Below are 19,880 nucleotides of genomic sequence, written 5' to 3'. Positions count from 1 at the left end.
AACTGAGGAATGAGGTCTTTTCTTTTCTCACAGAGAAAAAATCTCCTCTTGCACATTATTATGCCAACTCAAAGTTCACAGCTAAGCGTGCCTACCTCTGTGACATTATTTTACTGCTGAACCAGCTGAACATCTCACTTCAAGGGAAAAACAGCAACATGTTTTTTGTTGCAAAGTTGAAGCTTTCAAGAAACTTGCTTTGTGGACTAAGAGGGCCCAGGAAAAGAGGATGGACATGTTTCCACTTTTGTCTCAGATCTTGGAAAACTCTCCTCAGGTGAAGTTCAGTGTCTCTGTCTGTCAGCACCTTTCACAACTGACAGAGAAATTTGATGAATATTTCCCTGAGGATCCCAGAGAAGCACACATGTGGAGTTTGGACCCATTTTCTGTGGAAGTCTATATGGTAATTGTGTTTTTCTAACTATGGGTAACCGAGGATCAGAGGTGTGTCAGGACAATGAAAGGTGAAAAACTAGAGGGTCTCCCAGTTTCTAGACAAGATCAGATAAACTGATTCCGTTTGATGAGTGATAGAGCAAAAACCTGGTTATTGAGTCCAATGGCAGGTATGGGAGGTTCTAGCATGAGTGGAAGGGCTAACATTTAAGGCTTGCAAAAATAAATCCTGAAGCAAATGATCGGGCCAACTGGCTTCCAACTGCACAATTCAATGACAAACTTTGCTACATCACATTTTGCCCTGCCATAAATGTAATAATTGGCCCGCACTGCCCCCTGACTGGGTGAGTGAAAGTCTTTGTCAGCTCACCAAGAAGCTCATTATATGGACAGGAAATAATTGGGTGAAATGAAAAATGAGCTTCAGCCCGTGCCAGCGTCTTTCCCCTCAGCAGACCTACTAAGTGGGAGAGTTTAGCAGCTACTGTGTGTCACTGATTGATTTGCACCTGATTTTGCCTGAAACTGCAAGATTTGCTCATGTTCACCAATTATTGCTCCCTGTTTGGAGATCGCTGTCCGAATTGCATCTGTTAGGTCCATTTTTTCAGCCAGTTTGTAATGTCAAAGGCTGAGAGGCCAGTAGGTGGGAGTGGACCCAAAGACAGACTCAAGGGACAGATAGATGAAGATTTTAACAAAGCTTTATTGAACACAGTGATACAAATAGTAGACATAGTAACGTACTGAGAGTCTCTGGCGTGAAGGCAATTGAGGGAGAGGGTGGTTAATTTCGGAGCTGAGTTAAGGTTGACAGAAGGTGAGTATGAATTTTAAGGAAAGAAGGCAGGAAAAGAGAGGCTTCGGTGAGGGTGACTGAGTGAGAGTCTGGCTGTTTAGTGGGGTGCATGGAGGAGAGGTAACGCCGTTAGTAATGCCATTACTTTTAACGCCATTAATCCCATCATTGGTCTTCAAAATCACCATTAAATTGAAACCAGAGGTTTTGTATTAATGTTCTGTAGAAAACAGTTGGACTGAATTAAACCTGAATTCAAAGTGATCATTCCACTTCATTCCACTTTTTTACTAGTGTGATAGTCAACTCTGTTGAAATTGTTACACTTATTTTTTTAAATTTATGCTAAGACTAAAGTTTTCTTGTGATTTATTTTTGTAATAAACAAGCTAAGCTTATCTACTCTATTTATTCTTCTCTTCAGGTACTGTGTATGATCACAGCTCCAGTCACCATGATTCTGTCCTCCCAGCAGGATGCCTCTTTCGCCTTCGCCTCTTTAGCCATTGTCTTCTCAGTCTACATCACCCTGGTGGTTCTGTTTGTCCCCAAGGTAAAACCATCTCACACCTCTCTTCATCCCATACCTGCAGATTAAACTAGCACATTTAGCATAAGACCGAATGAAATGCCATTAGCACGGAAGGCATCTGAGATTGCATGATATATCACCTGAAGGTCTGCAAATTGGGTGAGTGTTGCCGTGTCAGCATCACCAATTCAGATCTTTAACAGTCTACTCTGGCCAATCAGCATGGTGCTGTGTGTCTGTTCATATTCCTGGAGTGCTGTTAGATTAGGGAGGATGATATTAACTAAGTACACAAATATCATGTCCATACTTGCCAAGTAAATCAAAAAACACATTTTAATTAGTAAGCTGATGAGACTAATTTTTGAGCGTTGGTCCAGAGCAAGGCTAGCTTTTCCCAAGTATTTCCAGTTTTCATACTGTAAGCTAAACTGATACTTGTTGTATTTTCTAACCTGCTGAAAAAAATTAGTATTGTACATACACTACCAGTCAAAAGTTTTAGAACACCCCAATTTTTCAAGTTTTTGTTGAAAATTATAAAGTTTAATATTTCATTACACTCTGAAATGAAAGCATAGTACAAATAAGCATTTAAAGGTATACAAAAGAAATCATGGAATCAATTTATGGATCAATATGTATTCAAAACTTTTGACTCATCAAAGCCGCTACCTTTGACAGATATAACAGCTGAACATACTCGTGGCACTCTTTCTACAATAGAAATCAAATATTCTTCAGAAAGTTCTTTTCATATCTTTTGCAGAAGGTCCCATAAATGTCAACGTTGTAGGTTGTTTTGCTTTCACTCTTCTGTCCACCCCCAGTGGGGTTTAAGTCTGGAGACTCTGCTGGTCACTCCATGTTTTCAAGCTTACCATCTTGTTCTTTTTCCTTGAAGTAGTTCTGGCATACTTTGATTTATGTTTTTGGTCATGATCTTCCTGTAGGACGAACCCCTGACCAACTAGACACATACCAGAGGGTACTGCATAGCCCTGTGTAATGCTGTGGTAGCTGTTTTGGTTCAGGGTACCCCTCACTCTGTACAAGTCACCGACCCTGGATCCAGCAAAACAGCCCTAGACTATTACACTGACAGTTGATGCCACACACTGTGGAACTATCCTTTCGCCTACTCGATGGCGTACAAAGCTCCTGCGTGATGAACTGAAGATTTTGATTCATCAGTCCATAATACCTACACATAAGCATGGACACACACTGGATCTTGACGGCGTTTCATGGCCCAGGCAAGCCTCTTGGTCTGATTCGAACATCTTAGCAATGGCTTTCTTGCTGCAACACATCCTGTCAAACCTGCAGCTTGAAGTCTTCTCTTCACAGATGAAACTGAGACTTGCTTACTATGACTGCTTTTAACCTGTGCTTGAAGCTGTTGTCCTGTGAGCTGCTTATCACACAAGCTGTTAACGCTCAGAAACTTGTCCTCTGATTCAGTTGTGGCTTTGGGTCTGCCAGACCTCTTCCTGTCAGAGTTTGTTTCTGAGTGCATTTTGATGGTGAAGGGAACTGTACTCACTCACACCTTGACTTTATTTGCAATTTCTCTGCAGGAAAGACCTACATAAGTGTTATGATGGTCTGTCTCTCTTCCATTGTTAATTGCCTTTTTCTGACCATCTTTGAAGCAACACACTACTTTCTGCATTACTATACTGTTCGACTGATGCTCACGAGGTTATGGTACCACAGTGTGTTCCAACATTGCTTTTATGCAGACAGAGGGGGTTCTAAGTAATCCAGAAAAGTTAAAGCACCTGTAGTAGCTCCAGTTTTCAAGGCTTGATCAAGAACAGGTGAACAGCTTTAAATTGTTAACCCATGTTGTGTTCCCTGCAAAAGGCCTTTTTGTATAATTCTGAAATGTAATTCTGAATGTGAAATGTTCCATTTTCGGTAACCTTAGCAAAAATGTTCGTCAGCACATTGAAAAAAAAAAAACACCATATGGGCAGGCAGCAATGGTCAGAATGTGAAAAAGCCTGAGCCCACAGCAGAAGCTAGTGAGCATTATAACAACTAGAAGAATGGTCCAGGGTATAATTGGCCATTTTTGATTACTTTTGATTTTACCTTTATATTTGACCTTTAAATTTTTTTTACCTTGCCTTGTTTGGTATCATTATTTTCAGCACAATCTCACGTGTCTGATTTTAAAATTATTTTTTTAAATTGACCTTCTCTATTAACACAATTGATCTGAAATCACCCAAAAAACCTAAAAACCGAGTAGGGAAAAAGTTATATATATATATATATATGTATATATATACACACGTACACCAAGACTACATGAAGTACCTTCTGAAGAACTACTAGATGGTGTGAGTGCAGAACTACAGACAATACCTACCGAAACTATTACCGAGAGTAACCAGCTGATCTACACTATGGCAGCAGTGATCAGTAAGATGCTTAGCTACAAGTTGAACAGCCATGAGGAGCAGTACCCTCCATGGAGAAAGAGACTACAGGCCAAAATCAAGGTAGCATGGAGGGAGGTTAGCCAAGTATCGGAGCTGCAGAAAGGTGCAATGAAGAAGATGCCTAAGAAATACAGCAAGCTGTCCATACCTGAGGCCTTGGAAACTGCCAAGCAAAGACTCACAGCCTTGGTCAGCTGCTTGAAGAGGTACACCTAGAGATAGAAGGCAGGAGAATAAACCAGCTGTTCTCCACAGAACCAGACAAGGTCTACTCTCAGTGGCAGAGGAAGAATATGAGAACAGCATCACCAAGGCTGGAGATGTACTGGAAAATACTGCTGGCAACACCGAGCATTACAATAAATGCTCGGTGTTGTGACAATAAACCAGCTGACTTTGACAGTTCAGCAAACTGGAAGCCTCTTGTCTTCCTTCCTGTATTCTGACCAATATACCATCTTGTTGGCTGCTAAAACCTAAAAGAACTAGCCCTTACCTACTCAGGAACTCAATGGGGATTTGGCATACAACACTAGAGGCTAACTTCAAGCCAATAGCACCTACTAGAATTTGTAGGTACTTTTTGGTTTAACTTTCTTTTGACACTGTAGTTTTCATTAATAGTTTTGTCACAGTTTAAACACATACATGTACTACATTTCAGGAGAAATAAACAAACAAGCACACAGTCAAAACAAACAGAACTAAAGCGAACAAAAGGTGTGGGTGCCAATTATAATCAACTACCATATGCATGTTTTTCTTGAAGGATGCAGACTTCTTCCTGTACCACTGCTTGAAGAAGGTGTCTTCCAGAAACTGGCAGTAGGACTGGGAGTTGAGCTTGACTCCATCCTCAACCCGAAAAGGCCCCACAAGCTCATCTTTGATGATACCAGCCCAAACCAGTACTCCACCTCCACCTTGCTGGCGTCTGAGTCGGACTGGAGCTCTCTGCCCTTTACCAATCCAGCCACGGGCCCATCCATCTGGCCCATCAAGACCCACTCTCATTTCATCAGTCCATAAAACCTTAGAAAAATCAGTCTTGAGATATTTCTTGGCCCAATCTTGACGTTTCAGCTTGTGTGTCTTGTTCAGTGGTGGTCGTCTTTCAGCCTTTCTTACCTTGGCCATGTCTCTGAGTATTGCACACCTTGTGCTTTTGGGCACTCCAGTGATGTTGCAGCTCTGAAATATGGCCAAACTGGTGGCAAGTGGCATCTTGGCAGCTGCACGCTTGACTTTTCTCATTTCATGGGCAGTTATTTTGCACCTTGGTTTTTCCACACGCTTCTTGCGACCCTGTTGACTATTTTGAATGAAACGCTTGATTGTTCGATGATCACGCTTCAGAAGCTTTGCAATTTTAAGACTGCTGCATCCCTCTGCAAGATATCTCACTATTTTTGACTTTTCTGAGCCTGTCAAGTCCTTCTTTTGACCCATTTTGCCAAAGGAAAGGAAGTTGCCTAATAATTATGCACACCTGATATAGGGTGTTGATGTCATTAGACCACACCCCTTCTCATTACAGAGATGCACATCACCTAATATGCTTAATTGGTAGTGGGCTTTCGAGCCTATACAGCTTGGAGTAAGACAACATGCATGAAGAGGATGATGTGGACAAAATACTCATTTGCCTAATAATTCTGCACTCCCTGTATATATATATATATATCCATATATATATGCATATATATGGATATACAAAGTTATAGACATAAACCTTAAATGTTTTGTTCGTTCTTTAATTTTCCTGCCATATAATGTCCACTTCTCCCACTTAGCAACAAAAATATTGTGGTGGACCACTAGAAGGCTACACTCACACCCAGGGTTGAGGAAGTGTGTTTCTGTGTTTTGTGGTGCGATGTGTTCAGTTGATGTGAGGAGAGGAATACAGCAGGAGTGAGAACTAAGAGCTCTGTGTCGTCTGTGCTTACCTCCACATTGGTGACCCCAGACTCAAACATGCTACAGGTCGAGGATGACCCCACTGGTCCTCCGCCTCCTGCTGCAGCTGCATTTGCTGTGGAGCTGAAGCTGCCGGACCCTCCTCCGGGACCCGCCCGCCCAAGGGAAATACGCTGCCCTTAAGGGGCTGCTTCTTCGGCGCTATACCCTCTCTGACGTGGAGCGAGCCGAAAAGCTTCTCTCCCTCTCAGGCCTGGGTGGTGGCACGGCTCTGGAGCTCATGGAAAACATGTTGTCCTTACTCGGACCAGATGACGGAGGATTCCTCTTCACCCACCTCTTCCTCCGACAGCTGCCGGCTGCCATGAGAGCCAGCCTTGCCAACTCTCCGCTTCTGGCCGCTAGGGATTAGCGCTCCCAGGCAGAGGAAGCGGATCGAATTCTTCTCGCTACCCACACTTTCGACGTGCACACCCTGGTTATGGACCCACCGGTGGCATCTCCACCTGCCTCCTCCAGAGCGTCTGATCTTTCGCTGACGGCAGGGATCGCTACACGACGGCTTCGTGGGAAGAGCCTCTGGTTTTACCATCAGCATTCTGGCACCAGGGCGTGTCGCTGTCTGCCACCTTGCTCTTTCCTGGCCTAGGGAAACAGACCTGCCAGCACACCGTAGCGGCTGCAGATGCTGGCGATACGGAAAGGCTGCTCTTCATAGAGGATTCGCGCTCTGGGAGGTGTTTTCTGGTTGACTCTGGCTCCCAGAAGAGCTTCCTTCCCCTGGCCACCGCCAACAGACTGCCAGCAGGCTGTGGACCACGGCTGATTGCAGCTAATGGTTCTCCCATCACATGGTTCGGAGAAAGGTTGGTGACTGTTTGTTGCACCACTTTAAAAGATGCCTATCGCTCTGTCCCCTGGGCAGCTTTGGGACATTCTGATCACTGCCTGGTCCATCTTATTCCAGTTTATAGGCAACAACTCAAACGTGCCAAGCCTGTAGTCAAAACTGTGAAGAAATGGACTAACTCAGCAAAGCAGGAACTGCAGGACTGTTTTGACTGCACTGATTGGACTGCTTTTGAAGCTGCATCTGAGAACCTGGATGAGCTGACGGACCCTGTGACATCATACATCAATTTTTGTAAAGATGTAAAGATGTGTGTGTGCCAACCAAGACCTTTTGCACATACAACAACAATAAACCATGGTTCACTCCTAACTCCAACATCTTCGTAAGGCCAAGGAGGATGCCTACAGAAGTGGTGACAGGGCCCTGTACAAGCAGGCCAGGAACACACTGACCAGGGAGATCAAAGCAGCTAAAAGGATCTACTCCCCACCTTCTAGAAGATCATTACATGAAGGAACCTTTTAAATACAAGCGCGCTCATGCTCACAGGTGTACACACGGGTGCTCACAGACACAAACTACACCCTTTTTGGCTCCTACCTCAAAGCACACTGTGCGCTGTCGATCCTACGTGCTGCACAATAATAATCAATATTTAGTATTTACTGTTATATTCACATAGATCATCGCAATGACTTTGTTTATTATATTGCTCTCTTTTTTTTTGCTTGTTTTCTCTTTTTTCTTTCTCAACAGGTGATCCAGGTGATTGATATGTTTTGTTTGTCTGTTTGTTTTGTTGGTTTTTGTTTTTTGCCCTTTATCACCGTTCCTACACCGTTCCTGTGTAGCAAGTGAAAATAAAATAAAATAAACAATAAAAGCAAAAAAAAAAAGAAAGAAAGAAAGGATCTACTCCCAGAAGCTGAAATAACAGCTCTCAGCCAACGACCTTGCATCATTGTGGAAGGGCCTGTGGGAAATCACCAGCTACAACACCCACCTTTACCCACATCTTCAACAGATCCCTGAAGCTGTGTGAAGTTCCCTCCTGCTTCAAATGCTCCACCATCATCACGGTCCCCAAGAAACCCACCATTACAGGACTCAATGACTACAGACCTGTCGCCTTGACGTCTGTGGTCATGAAATCCTTTGAACGTCTGGTGTTAGCCCATCTGAAGGACATTACAGACCACCAGTTGGACCCCCTGCAGTTTGCCTACCGGGCAAATAGGTCGGTGAATGATGCAGTGAACATGGGGCTGCATTACATCCTGCAACAACTCGACTGCCCGGGAACTTATGCCATGGTCCTGTTTGTGGACTTTAGTTCGGCTTTTAACACCATCGTGCCTGAACTTCTCTCCTCCAAATTCTCCCAGCTCAACGTGTCACCAGCTACCTGTCAGTGGATCACCAGCTTCCTGACAGACAGGAAGCAGCAAGTGAGGTTGGGGGAGATCACCTCTGAAACTCGGTCCCTCAGTATTGGTGCCCCTCAAGGATGTGTCCTCTCACCACTACTGTTCTCCCTCTACACTAATGACTGCACCTCCAAGAACTCGGCTGTTAAACTCCTAAAGTTTGCAGACGACACCACCGTCATTGGCCTCATCCAGGATGGTGACAAGTCTGCATACCAGCAGGAAGTTGAGCGGCTGGTACTCTGGTGCAGTCAGCACAATCTGGAGCTGAACATGCTTAAGACTGTAGAGATGACAGTTGACTTCAGGAGACATCCCTCAACACTGCTCCCCCTCACCATATCAGACAGCCCGGTGTCGACTGTGGAGAAGTTCCTGGGCACCACCATCTCCCAGGACCTGAAGTGGGAGACCAACATCTCCTCCATCCTCAAAAAGACCCAGCAGAGGATGTACTTCCTGAGACAACTGGGGAAGCACAGTCTTCCACAGGAGCTGCTAATCCAGTTCTACACTGCAGTCATCGAGTCTGTCCTGTGCTCCTCCATCACAGTCTGGTATGGAGCAGCCACTAAACAGGACAGGCAGCGGACTGTACAGGCAGCAGAAAAGATCATCGGCGCCCCCCTCCCCTCCATCCAGGACCTGTACCTCTCAAGAACCAGGAAACGGGCAGGGAAAATCATCACAGACCCCTCACACCCGGGACACAGGCCTTTTGACCTGCTGCCCTCTGGCAGACGATATAGAAGCCTGCAGACCAGGACCACCCGATATAGGAACAGTTTCTTTCCCCTCGCCATCGCCCTCCTAAACAGTTGAACTGTCACACTGCTCCCACTGCCAGACTGCAACTGCACCTTATGTACATTCTGTGGTACTCATTTCATCTTTCATTTCTGTCATCCTGTATTTTATGTATATAAGATTTAGGATGGTTATTTATGGTTGGTTTACACAGCTTTGTGTATGTTTGTGTATGCATGTGTACATGTATATATCCACACGTGTGTGTGTGTGTGTGTGTGTGTGTGTGTGTGTGTGTGTGTGTGTGTGTGTGTGTGTGTGTGTGCGTGTGTGTGTGTATTGTGTTGCTTACATTGTTGAGATTTACATTGCTGTGCTTGAGAGTCACCATCTACCGGAACCAAGTTCCTTGTATGTGTCTGCGCATATACATGGCCAATAAACGCGATTCTGATTCGGATTCTGATTTCCATGGCCGCGATTTCCAGTGGAACTTTGTTGTTGCCACTAGCTCAGTGCCTATCTTAGGCGCTGATTTTCTGTGTGCCCATGGATTGCTAGTCGATGTTGATAACAGACATTTAATTGATGCTCTCTCGTTTTCTTCACTAGCCTGTTTTACTCGGGCTGCCGAGCCCCTGATTCAGGCTAATGTAGTGACCTTCAGGGATGCTTTTCAGCGTTTGCTTTTGGAGTTTCCATTGCTGTCTGTCCCTAATTTCTCTAACACGGTAACGAAGCACGGGGTTGAACATTATATTCCCACAGTCGGGCCCCCGGTGTTCGCACGCGCTCACCACCTCGACCCCGCGAAACTGTCCGTCGCTCAGGAAGAGTTTGCAGCCGTGGAGCGCCTTGGCATTGTAAAGTGCTCGAACAGTGCCTGGGCCTCTTCGCTTCACATGGTGCCCAAATCGGACGGTCGGTGGCGGCCATGCGGAGATTTTCGCCATTTAAATAATGCCATGGAGAACGATCGTTACCCCATCCCTCACATTCAGGATTTTTCGGCCATCTCGCCGGGACCTCAAGCTTTTCTAAAATTGACTTGGTGCAGGGGTATCACCAGGTTCCCGTATGCACCGAAGACGTTCCTAAAACCCCTGTCATTACCCACTTTGGCTTGTTCGAGTTTTGCGCATGCTGTTTCGCCTGAAAGGTGCCGCCCAGACCAACTCAGCGGCTGATGGACTCTGTCTTGCACGGACTGCCTTTCGTTTTTGTGTACCTGGACGATATATTGGTGGCCAGCTGCTCGGTAAGCCAGCACGAGTCCCATCTGCGCCAGGCTTTTCAGCGTTTGGCAGAGCACAGCCTGATCATCAACCCCTAGAAGTGCCAGTTTGGGTTGCCTGTCCTGGATTTCCTTGGGCAACGCATTTTTACTGACGGTGTGGTCCCGTTGCCAGGCAGGGTCCAGGCCGTTTCGGCTTTTCTGCGTCCCACATCAGTTAAAGCGTTGCGGGAGTTCTTGGGGATGATCACTTTTGACAACCACTTTCTCCCCAGAGCTGCCCACCTGCTACAGCTGCTGTACGCTGCCTTGAAAGGTAAAACAGCCAAAGATCCTGTTGACTGGCTCCCAGAACGCGTCCAGGTGTTTTCCGCGGCCAAGTCTGCACTGGCTAACGCCACCCTGCTGGCCCACCCGTTTCCGTCGGCGGAGATTGCATTGACCACCGATGCATCCGACGTAGCAGTGGGTGCCATTTTGGAACAGCAGGTTTCCGGTGTCTGGCAGCTGCTCGCCTTTTTTAGTCGTACACTCCGGGACGCCGAATGCAAGTACAGTGTTTTCGACAGGGAGTTGCTGGCCCTGCACCTAGCGACAGGACATTTTCGTTTTTTCCTCGAGGGTCGCAACTTTACCACGTACGTTGACCACAAACCTTTGACCTTTGCCATGTCCAAGGTCTCTGACCCATGGAGCGCACACCAGCAGCACCAGTTGGTAGCCATTTCGGAGTTTACGGCAGACATTCAGCATGTGGCTGGTAAGTCCAATCACGTCGCTGACTGTCTGTCTCACATGTTGGTTTCCCCCGTGTATGTTGGCGTAGTCTACGCTGCCATGGCTGCTGAGCAACGTGCTGACCTAGACGTCCTTGCTCTTCAGTCAGCGAAAACGGGCCTCGTGCTGGAGGACACTCCCGTGTGGGACGGTGGTCCGCGCCTGCCTTACAACGTTTCCACTGACCGCCCACACCCGGTGGTCCCCCTTTCATGGCATCTTCGTGTTTTCGACTCGGTACATGCCCTCTCTCATCCATCCGTCTGGGCCTCCGTTTCGGAGCTTTGGTCTGCCATGCCTGGGGCCTGGGGGTCAAGGTCCACCGCACCACAGCATACCACCCGCAAGCTAACGCTCTGGGCTTCCTTAAGAGGTGGCAACTGGGTTGACCGTCTTCCGTGGGTTTTGGCTGGGATTGCGCAGCACGGTTAAGGAAGACCTCGGGGTTTCCCCGGTTGAACTGGTCCTCGGCCAGCCCCTCTGGGTCCCCGGGGAATTCCAGCATCTTGAGTTAGTCGTTGTGTTCTGGGTTTCACACACATCTGCCCATTCCTCAGTTGAGATATCAGTTTTTATTTCCTCCTCCCATTTCTTTATGTATTCAGTTTATGTCGCCGTGTTCTCTATTAGGTTTTTATATTCCTTGAACTGGAGTCCACTGTATGTTTTAATTACGCAATCAAGCACGCAATAAGACATACATGAACTTACTTTCTTTGAAAAGTAGTCTCTAAGTTGCAAGTACCGATAAAAATCTGTTTTCTCTAGACTATACCGATCTTTTAAATCTTGGAAACTCATCAAATTGCCATCTTTCATTATCGTACAAATTGCTGTTATTCCTTTTTGTTCCCACTTCCTGAATCCTGAGTCGTGTGCACTTGGTATAACACCAACAACATAAGCAGCCCAGTTTAACATCTTAACCTCCCTTTCCAACTTACTTTGTTTAACTAGGCCAAACCATATCTTTAGAGTGTGAGATGTTATAGGATCAAGGAAATGTTGTAAAGTTTTCTTAAGTTGCTCATTTCCAAGAAAAGTCTGGACTGGGTGGTTTAACTTTTACATCCTTTATTTACCATAAATGTACAGTTTAAAGCACCATATCATCAACTCTTTGGGTATTAATTGGTTTAATACACTGTGTACATTATAGAAATAAACTTCTAAACTTTGTTTCTGCTATTTGCATTCATTTTGTCATAGAAAAGTTATACGTTGGAGTTAGGTAATATCAACTGAAATAACTGCTAATTAGCCAACGCCCAAACTAATATTAATAACAGATATTTTATATGAGAAACATGGAACTCAACAAACCTTGGATAGATATTTATGAAAGAATCATGCGACAGCAAAGATTGATGGCAGCAAAACTTGTATTTGGAATGAAGTTTTTTAAGTGTTATTTGATGAGAAAAATTGGGGTGTTTCAGCTTTGATAATTCTATACATGCACTTTGTATGTCATGGTGACCATTGAAATTAAAGATAATGTAGATAATGTTTCAAAATAACTCATTTTGAGTTTGATGGTAAGAAATGATTTTCAAAACATTTGGGACATGGCCATCTTTACCACTGTCTAGACTCTTTTAACAACAGTCTGTAAACATCTGGAAACTGAGGGGACTAATTGGTGGGAGAGGAATGAGGTCTCGTTCCTCTCTGATAAAGGATTCTAGATGCTCAGTAGTCCTGGGTCATTTTTGTTATATCCTTTGTTTCATAATGTGCAAAATGTTTTGAGTTGGTAAAAGGTCTGCACAAGAAGTACCTATCAGCAGATGGACTCTTCTAGAGTACTACAAAGCCCTGCTGTTGTAATAGATGCACTATGGAGTTTTCATGTATCACACTGAAAACATTTGCGCAATTTGTAGATGCGGCGTCTGATAACACGAGGTGAGTGGCAGTCAGACACCCAGGAGACCATGAAGACAGGTTCATCCACCAATAACAATGACGAGGAGAAGTCCAGACAACTAGAGAGAGAGAACAAGGAACTGCAGAAGATCATCCAGGAGGTCAGGCAGGCCCTTTTCTTATCCAAGTGTTTCTTTCATTTAAGCTCTTCCTCTATATTTAACAGGTTAACGACTCAAATCCTTTTTCTCCCAAGAAGTACCTAAATAAGAAAGCAGGTTCTCACGGCCTTCCTGAGCAGATGGGTTTCATTTAACTATGACATCAACCTGCGGGATTTACTACACACAATGATGTGACACAAAAATGTGTTGTAGACTTTGAGTAGCACACAGTTTAAAGTCCATTCCAGCATTTATTTATTTCAAAATCTGGGTAAATGAAATCAGCACTTTTGGTGTGGATACATACCAATAAATAGACAAATGTGTTGCTTTACATTTGCTTTATAACCTTTTATACATCTCTTGTTAACTAAGTCAGTTAAAACAGATGCTTATCAGGTAAAAGTCTTTTTGGATCTGTAATAACTGAATTTTTGAGTGTTTACTTTAATTTTCCCCTAGAAAGAAGAACGTGTGTCAGAGCTGAGAAACCAGCTGTCTGAGAGACAGGCCCTGCGATCAAGGAGAAGAGCGTCCACCATCACTTATCAGAACCACAGCCCCCCTCCCTTTTCCATCACCCAGAGTGACCCCAGGTCTTTGGCCCCTCCTCCAGGATACCCAGCGCCTGCCTCTGACCCCCATCCCGTTCCACAGTCCTTCGCCAACTCGTCCAGCCTCTACCAGTCAGACAGCAAAATCAGTCGAAATAAGTGCCACACTAGCCGGCTTCAGCTACTCTACAAGTAAGATGGTGGTTAAGAGTGGCAGGATGAGGATAGTAATACAAGTTTGAAAAATAAATCAATATCTAAGGTTTCAAATGCACATAAATAAAGGTAAAGGATTTTCCCTCAGACAGAAATGAGTGCAGCAAGATATGTTCCAGTCAAGCAACAGCTCAATAAAAAACACTGGCGAGAACGCACATACACAGATATACACCCTGTGATAGCATATGTTCTTTTGATTAAATTGATTGAGGCATGAGCAGTGTCTTTAAATGTCCCCTGGTTTTAAGGTCACTGGTTTACCACTACTACTACAACTTGAAAACAGTAGAGCGGCTGTAGCTCAGGATGTAGACTGGGTCATCCACCCGTTGGCTCCTCCAGCCAAACCACATCAAAGAATCCTTGGCCAAGATCCTGAGTTGCCCCAAAGGCATCCATCACAGTATGAGGTTAAAAGCACTTAGGCATAGAAAAAAAGTGCTTAAATGAATGTGTGTGCAAATGGGTGAATAAGAATTGTAGTAAGGAAGCACTTTGAGTGTTCAAATACAGTAGAAAAATGCTATATGTGTACCAGTCCAGTATTTTCTAAGCTAATCTCTGCTGGATTTGTTTTTGATTTATTGCTCTGGATAAATTTCCTGCCAACTGAAGTCAGTGACCAAATTTGTAACCGGTCTGTTCTCTATTAGATTTAAATGGTAGCCTACAAAATTAGCAAGGTTAGTTTAGTTTTAAACCTGTGCTGGTGCTCACTGTTTGGTGAAAGAGGAGCAGAGGTCTGTCCAAGAAATCTGTCTTCCAGTTTTGATGAGTGAAATATTATTATTTCATTAGTATGTTTTTTAATACTAATTGGCAGGTATCCGCAGTGTATGCCCAGTGCACCAGTATAGTTAGTCGTTGCAGTTTGCTAACCAGGCAAGAGATGGCCAATGATGGTGACCAAAATGCTTCCATTAAGGCTTCAACATGTCTCCTGGTGGCTGCATCCATCCTTGTTATTACAGTTTCAAACTGGTTGGGTTTATATACAGAGTGGTAGAGTTGTAGAACAACAAACTTGCCTGAAGACTAGGCTATTTGCTATTTGTGTTATAAGCAGAATAGATATAATTATAGCATACTACATTTGTTCCCCAATGATAATATCTTTGAGCAAACCAAAAGACTATGTTTACAGCCTTTTATTGTTGTGGTGTGCATTCCTACAATGTGTAACTAAATTTCTGTGTACTAGATTTAATGCAGAAGTACAAATCAAGTTTAACATTGCATACAATAGTATTTTCAGCAGTGACAGGTTTACCATCAAAATTCAAAGTAATCATTTATGAAACAACAAGAAGAGCATTCTATCTGTGATGACCACTGACACACCTGAACACTGAAGATGATGAGAGTTTCTTTAGCTGAATCAAAGGCACTTTGATATGCACACAGTTATCAGCATGTCTATTATGATGATTCATGATAAAGCTGCTGACCCAGGCATGATTGCCAGCATCCCCCACTGGTGTATGTAATAGACATAGTGTCAGGTTTTACACAAGTGGACCCAGGTGGCAGATCATTCAGACAGACACGGCTGCAGTTAAACAGGTTTATTTACAGTGAGGACGAATATCAAACATAACACTGAGATGAGGGAGCACATTTAATGGAAACCTCAAACTATCCAGAGGGGGAAGAGGAGAGAAGGAAGTTTGCGACCGATAGGAACAGAGCTGAGGAGATACGGAAATGCTCACAAGGAATTAGAGAGCTTACTCGCCACACGGTTAGTACGGACTTGGGTGAGGTACATAGAGCCGGAGGTTGAGGCGGGGACCAGCGACAGTGTAGGCGAGTGGGCTGACAGGGTCCAGAAGAGATGAACTCAGGTAGCACGGTGAAGCAGACAGGTGGATGGCTGGGCAGATAGTGTCGTGAACTGACCGGAAACAGAGGAGAAGGAAATCTGTGAATACCTTGGTTATCAAACTAGTACATAAAATACGGGTGATTTGTTACTGCTTGAGGCTTAGACAATAATCTGACACCTGAGAGCTGCTTCTTAAATAGTCCAACTAATGATGCCTGATGCTCAAAGGGTGCATCAGGGAAACCGTGATGATCACAGCCCAGCGGCCTGCTCCAAAAAAGGAAACAACACAAAACACAATAGAACAGACCCGTCCCAGCTTTTAAATCACAGTTTAAAAAATAATCAAATGCAGATAACAACAGCCTAGCAATCATTTAGAACTCATAATATGGTCTTCTAATGTGGTTAAATAGTGATTGAAGAGACTGACAAAAAAATATGATTTTTTTTAATGAATGTTGCAAATTTTGTTAGTGGTTATGTTCATTATTTAATTAGCTTTGTCACTGTAGCTCTTCTGGTTAAATGTTTGATGGTGGTTTAAACAGTGTTCCTGGTCGCTGTTTAGAGAGAATCCATAGTTGGGTGTGTTCATGCTAAACCCCTCACTGTCAAGGGCAGTGCTATCATTGGACTTCTACAATCCGGGTTTCTCATTTCTCAGTAAAATGTCTTGAAGAGTTTAAAATTAGATTCAAACAAGATTAGATCTTAAAATGTTTTATTTAACCTTAATTTGCTGTAGGAATTACATTTGCAGATCTTATGTTTAAGGCTATAAAATACAACATTACCAATTTTTAAATCAGTTTTTAGACCTTTTTTTCTAGTTGCTCAGTATTGTTGCTGCTTATTTATGTCGTGAGCATATATTTCTTTTAGGATGTAATTACACTGTCCAATACACTTGGGGGTGCTAATGTCATGATTTCTGTTGTGTTTTACTGTTCCACTGGTAAGTTTACAGCAGCACATGTGGTACATCTTAGCACAGTATGGGTGTCAGCTAAACATATGAATTGAAAAAACATTATAACATTTCTGTTGTTCTTTTGTGAACATTTTCTAATAGTTCTACCAGTATCCCGTTTTTCTCTTTAGAGAAATGTACAATTGGTGTTGAATTCTAACTGCAAGCGTGAAGGTAATATGTCAGCTAGGTCAGGGCAATATGGCCAAAAATATTTATCACGATGTATATTTGAAAATTTGCGATAACGATATAACTGACGATATAATTGACACGAGACAAAATACTTTACAACTCCACAACTTTATTAGTGCAAAAAAAACTCCCCCATCAATGTATTTTCACTTAAACTAGCAGCTGTTTTTCATGTGCATTAAAGATATATAAAAATTTAACAGTGCAAATGCAAATTTCTTGCTGACAGTTCAACCAAAAGGCATTTCCAGTGGAAATTGGCCGACATATCCTGACCATAACCATATATAATATCCACAAAACTTAAAAAGAGGTTATACATACACAATGCAGCACAGTATGTATTACTCCGCGAGGCTCCTGCCTACGGTAGCCAAATGCTCCAACAATCCATCAAGCGGTGCGGCTTCATAGCTTACAAAAGTCGTACTAAAACATTTTTTGACAGATTTTTGAGCGCCGTGTAGCACTTAAAATCGGTTCAGTAATAACGACAGCCAGCTTGCATGCTCTGCCAAAAATTGTGCTTTGGTGTGTATCTGATGGATGAAAGCCAAACCAGTTGCACACCACTGAAGTTGCACAATTTTTACAAACCAATTCTGGTTCTTCTGTTTCATTCAACAATCCGCTTTCACCCTTCTCATTCTCCATCACCGCCATGCTTTTTTCGCCATGTGCGTGTGAAAACAAAGGCACTGCGCATGTGCGTTTTACCCATATTCTATCACGATATTTCATTTTCTTATCATTGCCTAACATTATACCGGTATTACCATGAACAGTATGATATATTAAGTAAAGAATGGTTAATTATAATAAATGCAGCCCTTAATCTACCACAAGGGATCAAAAAGTTAAGTTAAGTATTATCCTGTACCATTCCATTATGTGCTTGCTGTCACTGACAGACCCTATGTGTTGATGTTTACTGGGAGTGGCGCTTAGGGGACATGCATGTAAATCAGTAAAAAGTAATGAAATTATGGACAGCAGACTACATGTAACAACCAAATGGAATTAAATAACACAATTGCAATATAACTAATATTTTTCTTTACTCTAATCATCACACACAGATTTTTCTGTGTGTTTCACTGCGTTGTGAAAAGGCTGATTGATTCCAGGAGCTACATGTAATACCAGACCAGCTTTCAATTAAAAATGGTAAACCTGTTGACTATATGGCCAGCAGTGTATTTCAGACAACTCTAATGAACAGTTCCTGTCACCTTGTTTTTGAAGCTCAAAGTAGAGTTCGCTGCAGGGTATTCAGTTCAGTTCAATTCAATTTTATTTGTATAGCGCCAAATCAAGGCACTTTATATTGTAAGGTAGACCCTGCAATAATACATACAGATAAAAAACCCAACAATCACATGACCCCCTATGAGCAAGCACTTTGGTGACAGTGGGAAGGAGAAACCCCCTTTTAACTGGAAGAAACCTCCAGCAGAACCAGGCTCAGGGAGGGGCGGGGCCATCTGCTGCGACCGGTTGGGGTGAGAGAAGGAAGACGACATGCTGTGGAAGTGTGATTCAATGCAGATATGTCTATTAACATATGTTGAGTGAGAAAGGTGACTGAAAAGGAAATACTCAATGCATCATGGGAATCCCCCCATGGTTAGCATCCATATGTCTCTCAAAGTGCAAAATCCCCACATAACCACCAGGAATCATTATGTCAAGATTAGACTTTGCTCAGAATCAGAATATATTTATCCTCATCACCCTCTCTGATACATCCCACTACTGCAGAATCGTCATACAACTAATGGAGGTGGCAGGTTTCTGAAGTCCATAATGTACACAGTGAAGAGAAAAGAGACAGGACAGTCCCCTGCAGAGCATCTGTGCTCCTGACCATACTGTCCAACAAACAATACTGCAGGCACACATAGTGTGGTCTGACAGTCAGATAGTTGGTAATCCAGGTGACTAAGGAGGCATAACTACCTACATTGCTGTCAGTTTATCAAACAGTAGGGCTGGTCTGATGGTGCTGAAGGAGAAGCATCTGGCTTTCATTTATCTCACCATGCTCACTGACTAGGTAAAATGGAGAGGACTATGAGTGGGCTAAGCATGGGCCATAGATGGTGTAGAATAAGTCTCTCCAGCATCTTCATGATGTGTGATGTTCACAACGAGCACCATGGGTCTTTAGTTCTTAGTGCCATGGAAATATGACATCTTTGTCTGAGGCTTAAAGTATGACCTCTGGAGTCTCATCAGCTGGTTCCTGATTTGTTTAGTAGTGAAGGTGACTGTAGTCGTTGGAGTGGAGGTGCCCTGATGTAGAATGTGAAGAGTGTACAGACCCTGGGAGCCTCCTCACAGGAGGGTTTATACATTAACACAAGAGTTTGTTTTATTTATTTTTTTTAATTGCTTGGATACAGACTTCTGAATTGTTGAAATTAATCATTTAGAATACCAAAACTTAAAATCCTAATTGCATGTAGGTATAAATTTAAATTTAAACTATAGCAGTTTTGCTTCTCAGATCAACAAAACAGAAGGTACACTCTGTTTCAGTCAAATCACTCATTTTATTTAACTTGTAGTCACTGACATTATTTTTAAGGTAATGATATACAATAAACAGTTTGTGCCATTTAATTAGGGCTGCACCTTTATTTGGACTTTATTTTAAGGCACATCGCTCATGTATTTGTGCAATAATGTGCACCAGTCAGAAAGAGATCTAGATGTGGGTATCATCGACATTAATATAAAACAGGATTTGTTTCTGAGCTAAAAGATGCGAGATGATATTTTACTTTACTCTCTACTGAATCACCCTCAAAAGAGGTTAATCATATCATTTCCTTTTACAACTCAAGTTTCACCAACAGTTCACACACTTCCTCCACAGCTATAAACAAACTTATTCAGAACAAGAAAACCACCAGGCTGTCAGATTTCCCCTGT

General features: G+C 43.2%; 1 protein-coding gene across 1 annotated transcript in view; it reads left to right on the top strand.

Annotated features, from left to right (window-relative positions):
- gabbr1b (gamma-aminobutyric acid (GABA) B receptor, 1b) overlaps window positions 1–18,270 on the top strand; it is a 123,721-nt gene extending 105,451 nt beyond the window's left edge. The window contains exons 16-18 of the mRNA XM_039605151.1: window positions 1,626–1,754; window positions 13,031–13,174; window positions 13,640–18,270. Coding sequence (XP_039461085.1) covers window positions 1,626–1,754; window positions 13,031–13,174; window positions 13,640–13,927 — 561 coding nt within the window. The 3' untranslated portion in view covers window positions 13,928–18,270. The remainder of the gene's footprint in view (window positions 1–1,625; window positions 1,755–13,030; window positions 13,175–13,639) is intronic.
- Window positions 18,271–19,880: the final 1,610 nt, after the last annotated feature.

The sequence above is a fragment of the Oreochromis aureus genome, linkage group 22 (genome assembly GCF_013358895.1).
Source record: "Oreochromis aureus strain Israel breed Guangdong linkage group 22, ZZ_aureus, whole genome shotgun sequence".
In the NCBI taxonomy this organism is placed as follows: domain Eukaryota; kingdom Metazoa; phylum Chordata; class Actinopteri; order Cichliformes; family Cichlidae; genus Oreochromis; species Oreochromis aureus.
Note: the sequence above shows the minus strand (reverse complement) of the source record. Positions and strands in the feature narration are given on the sequence as shown.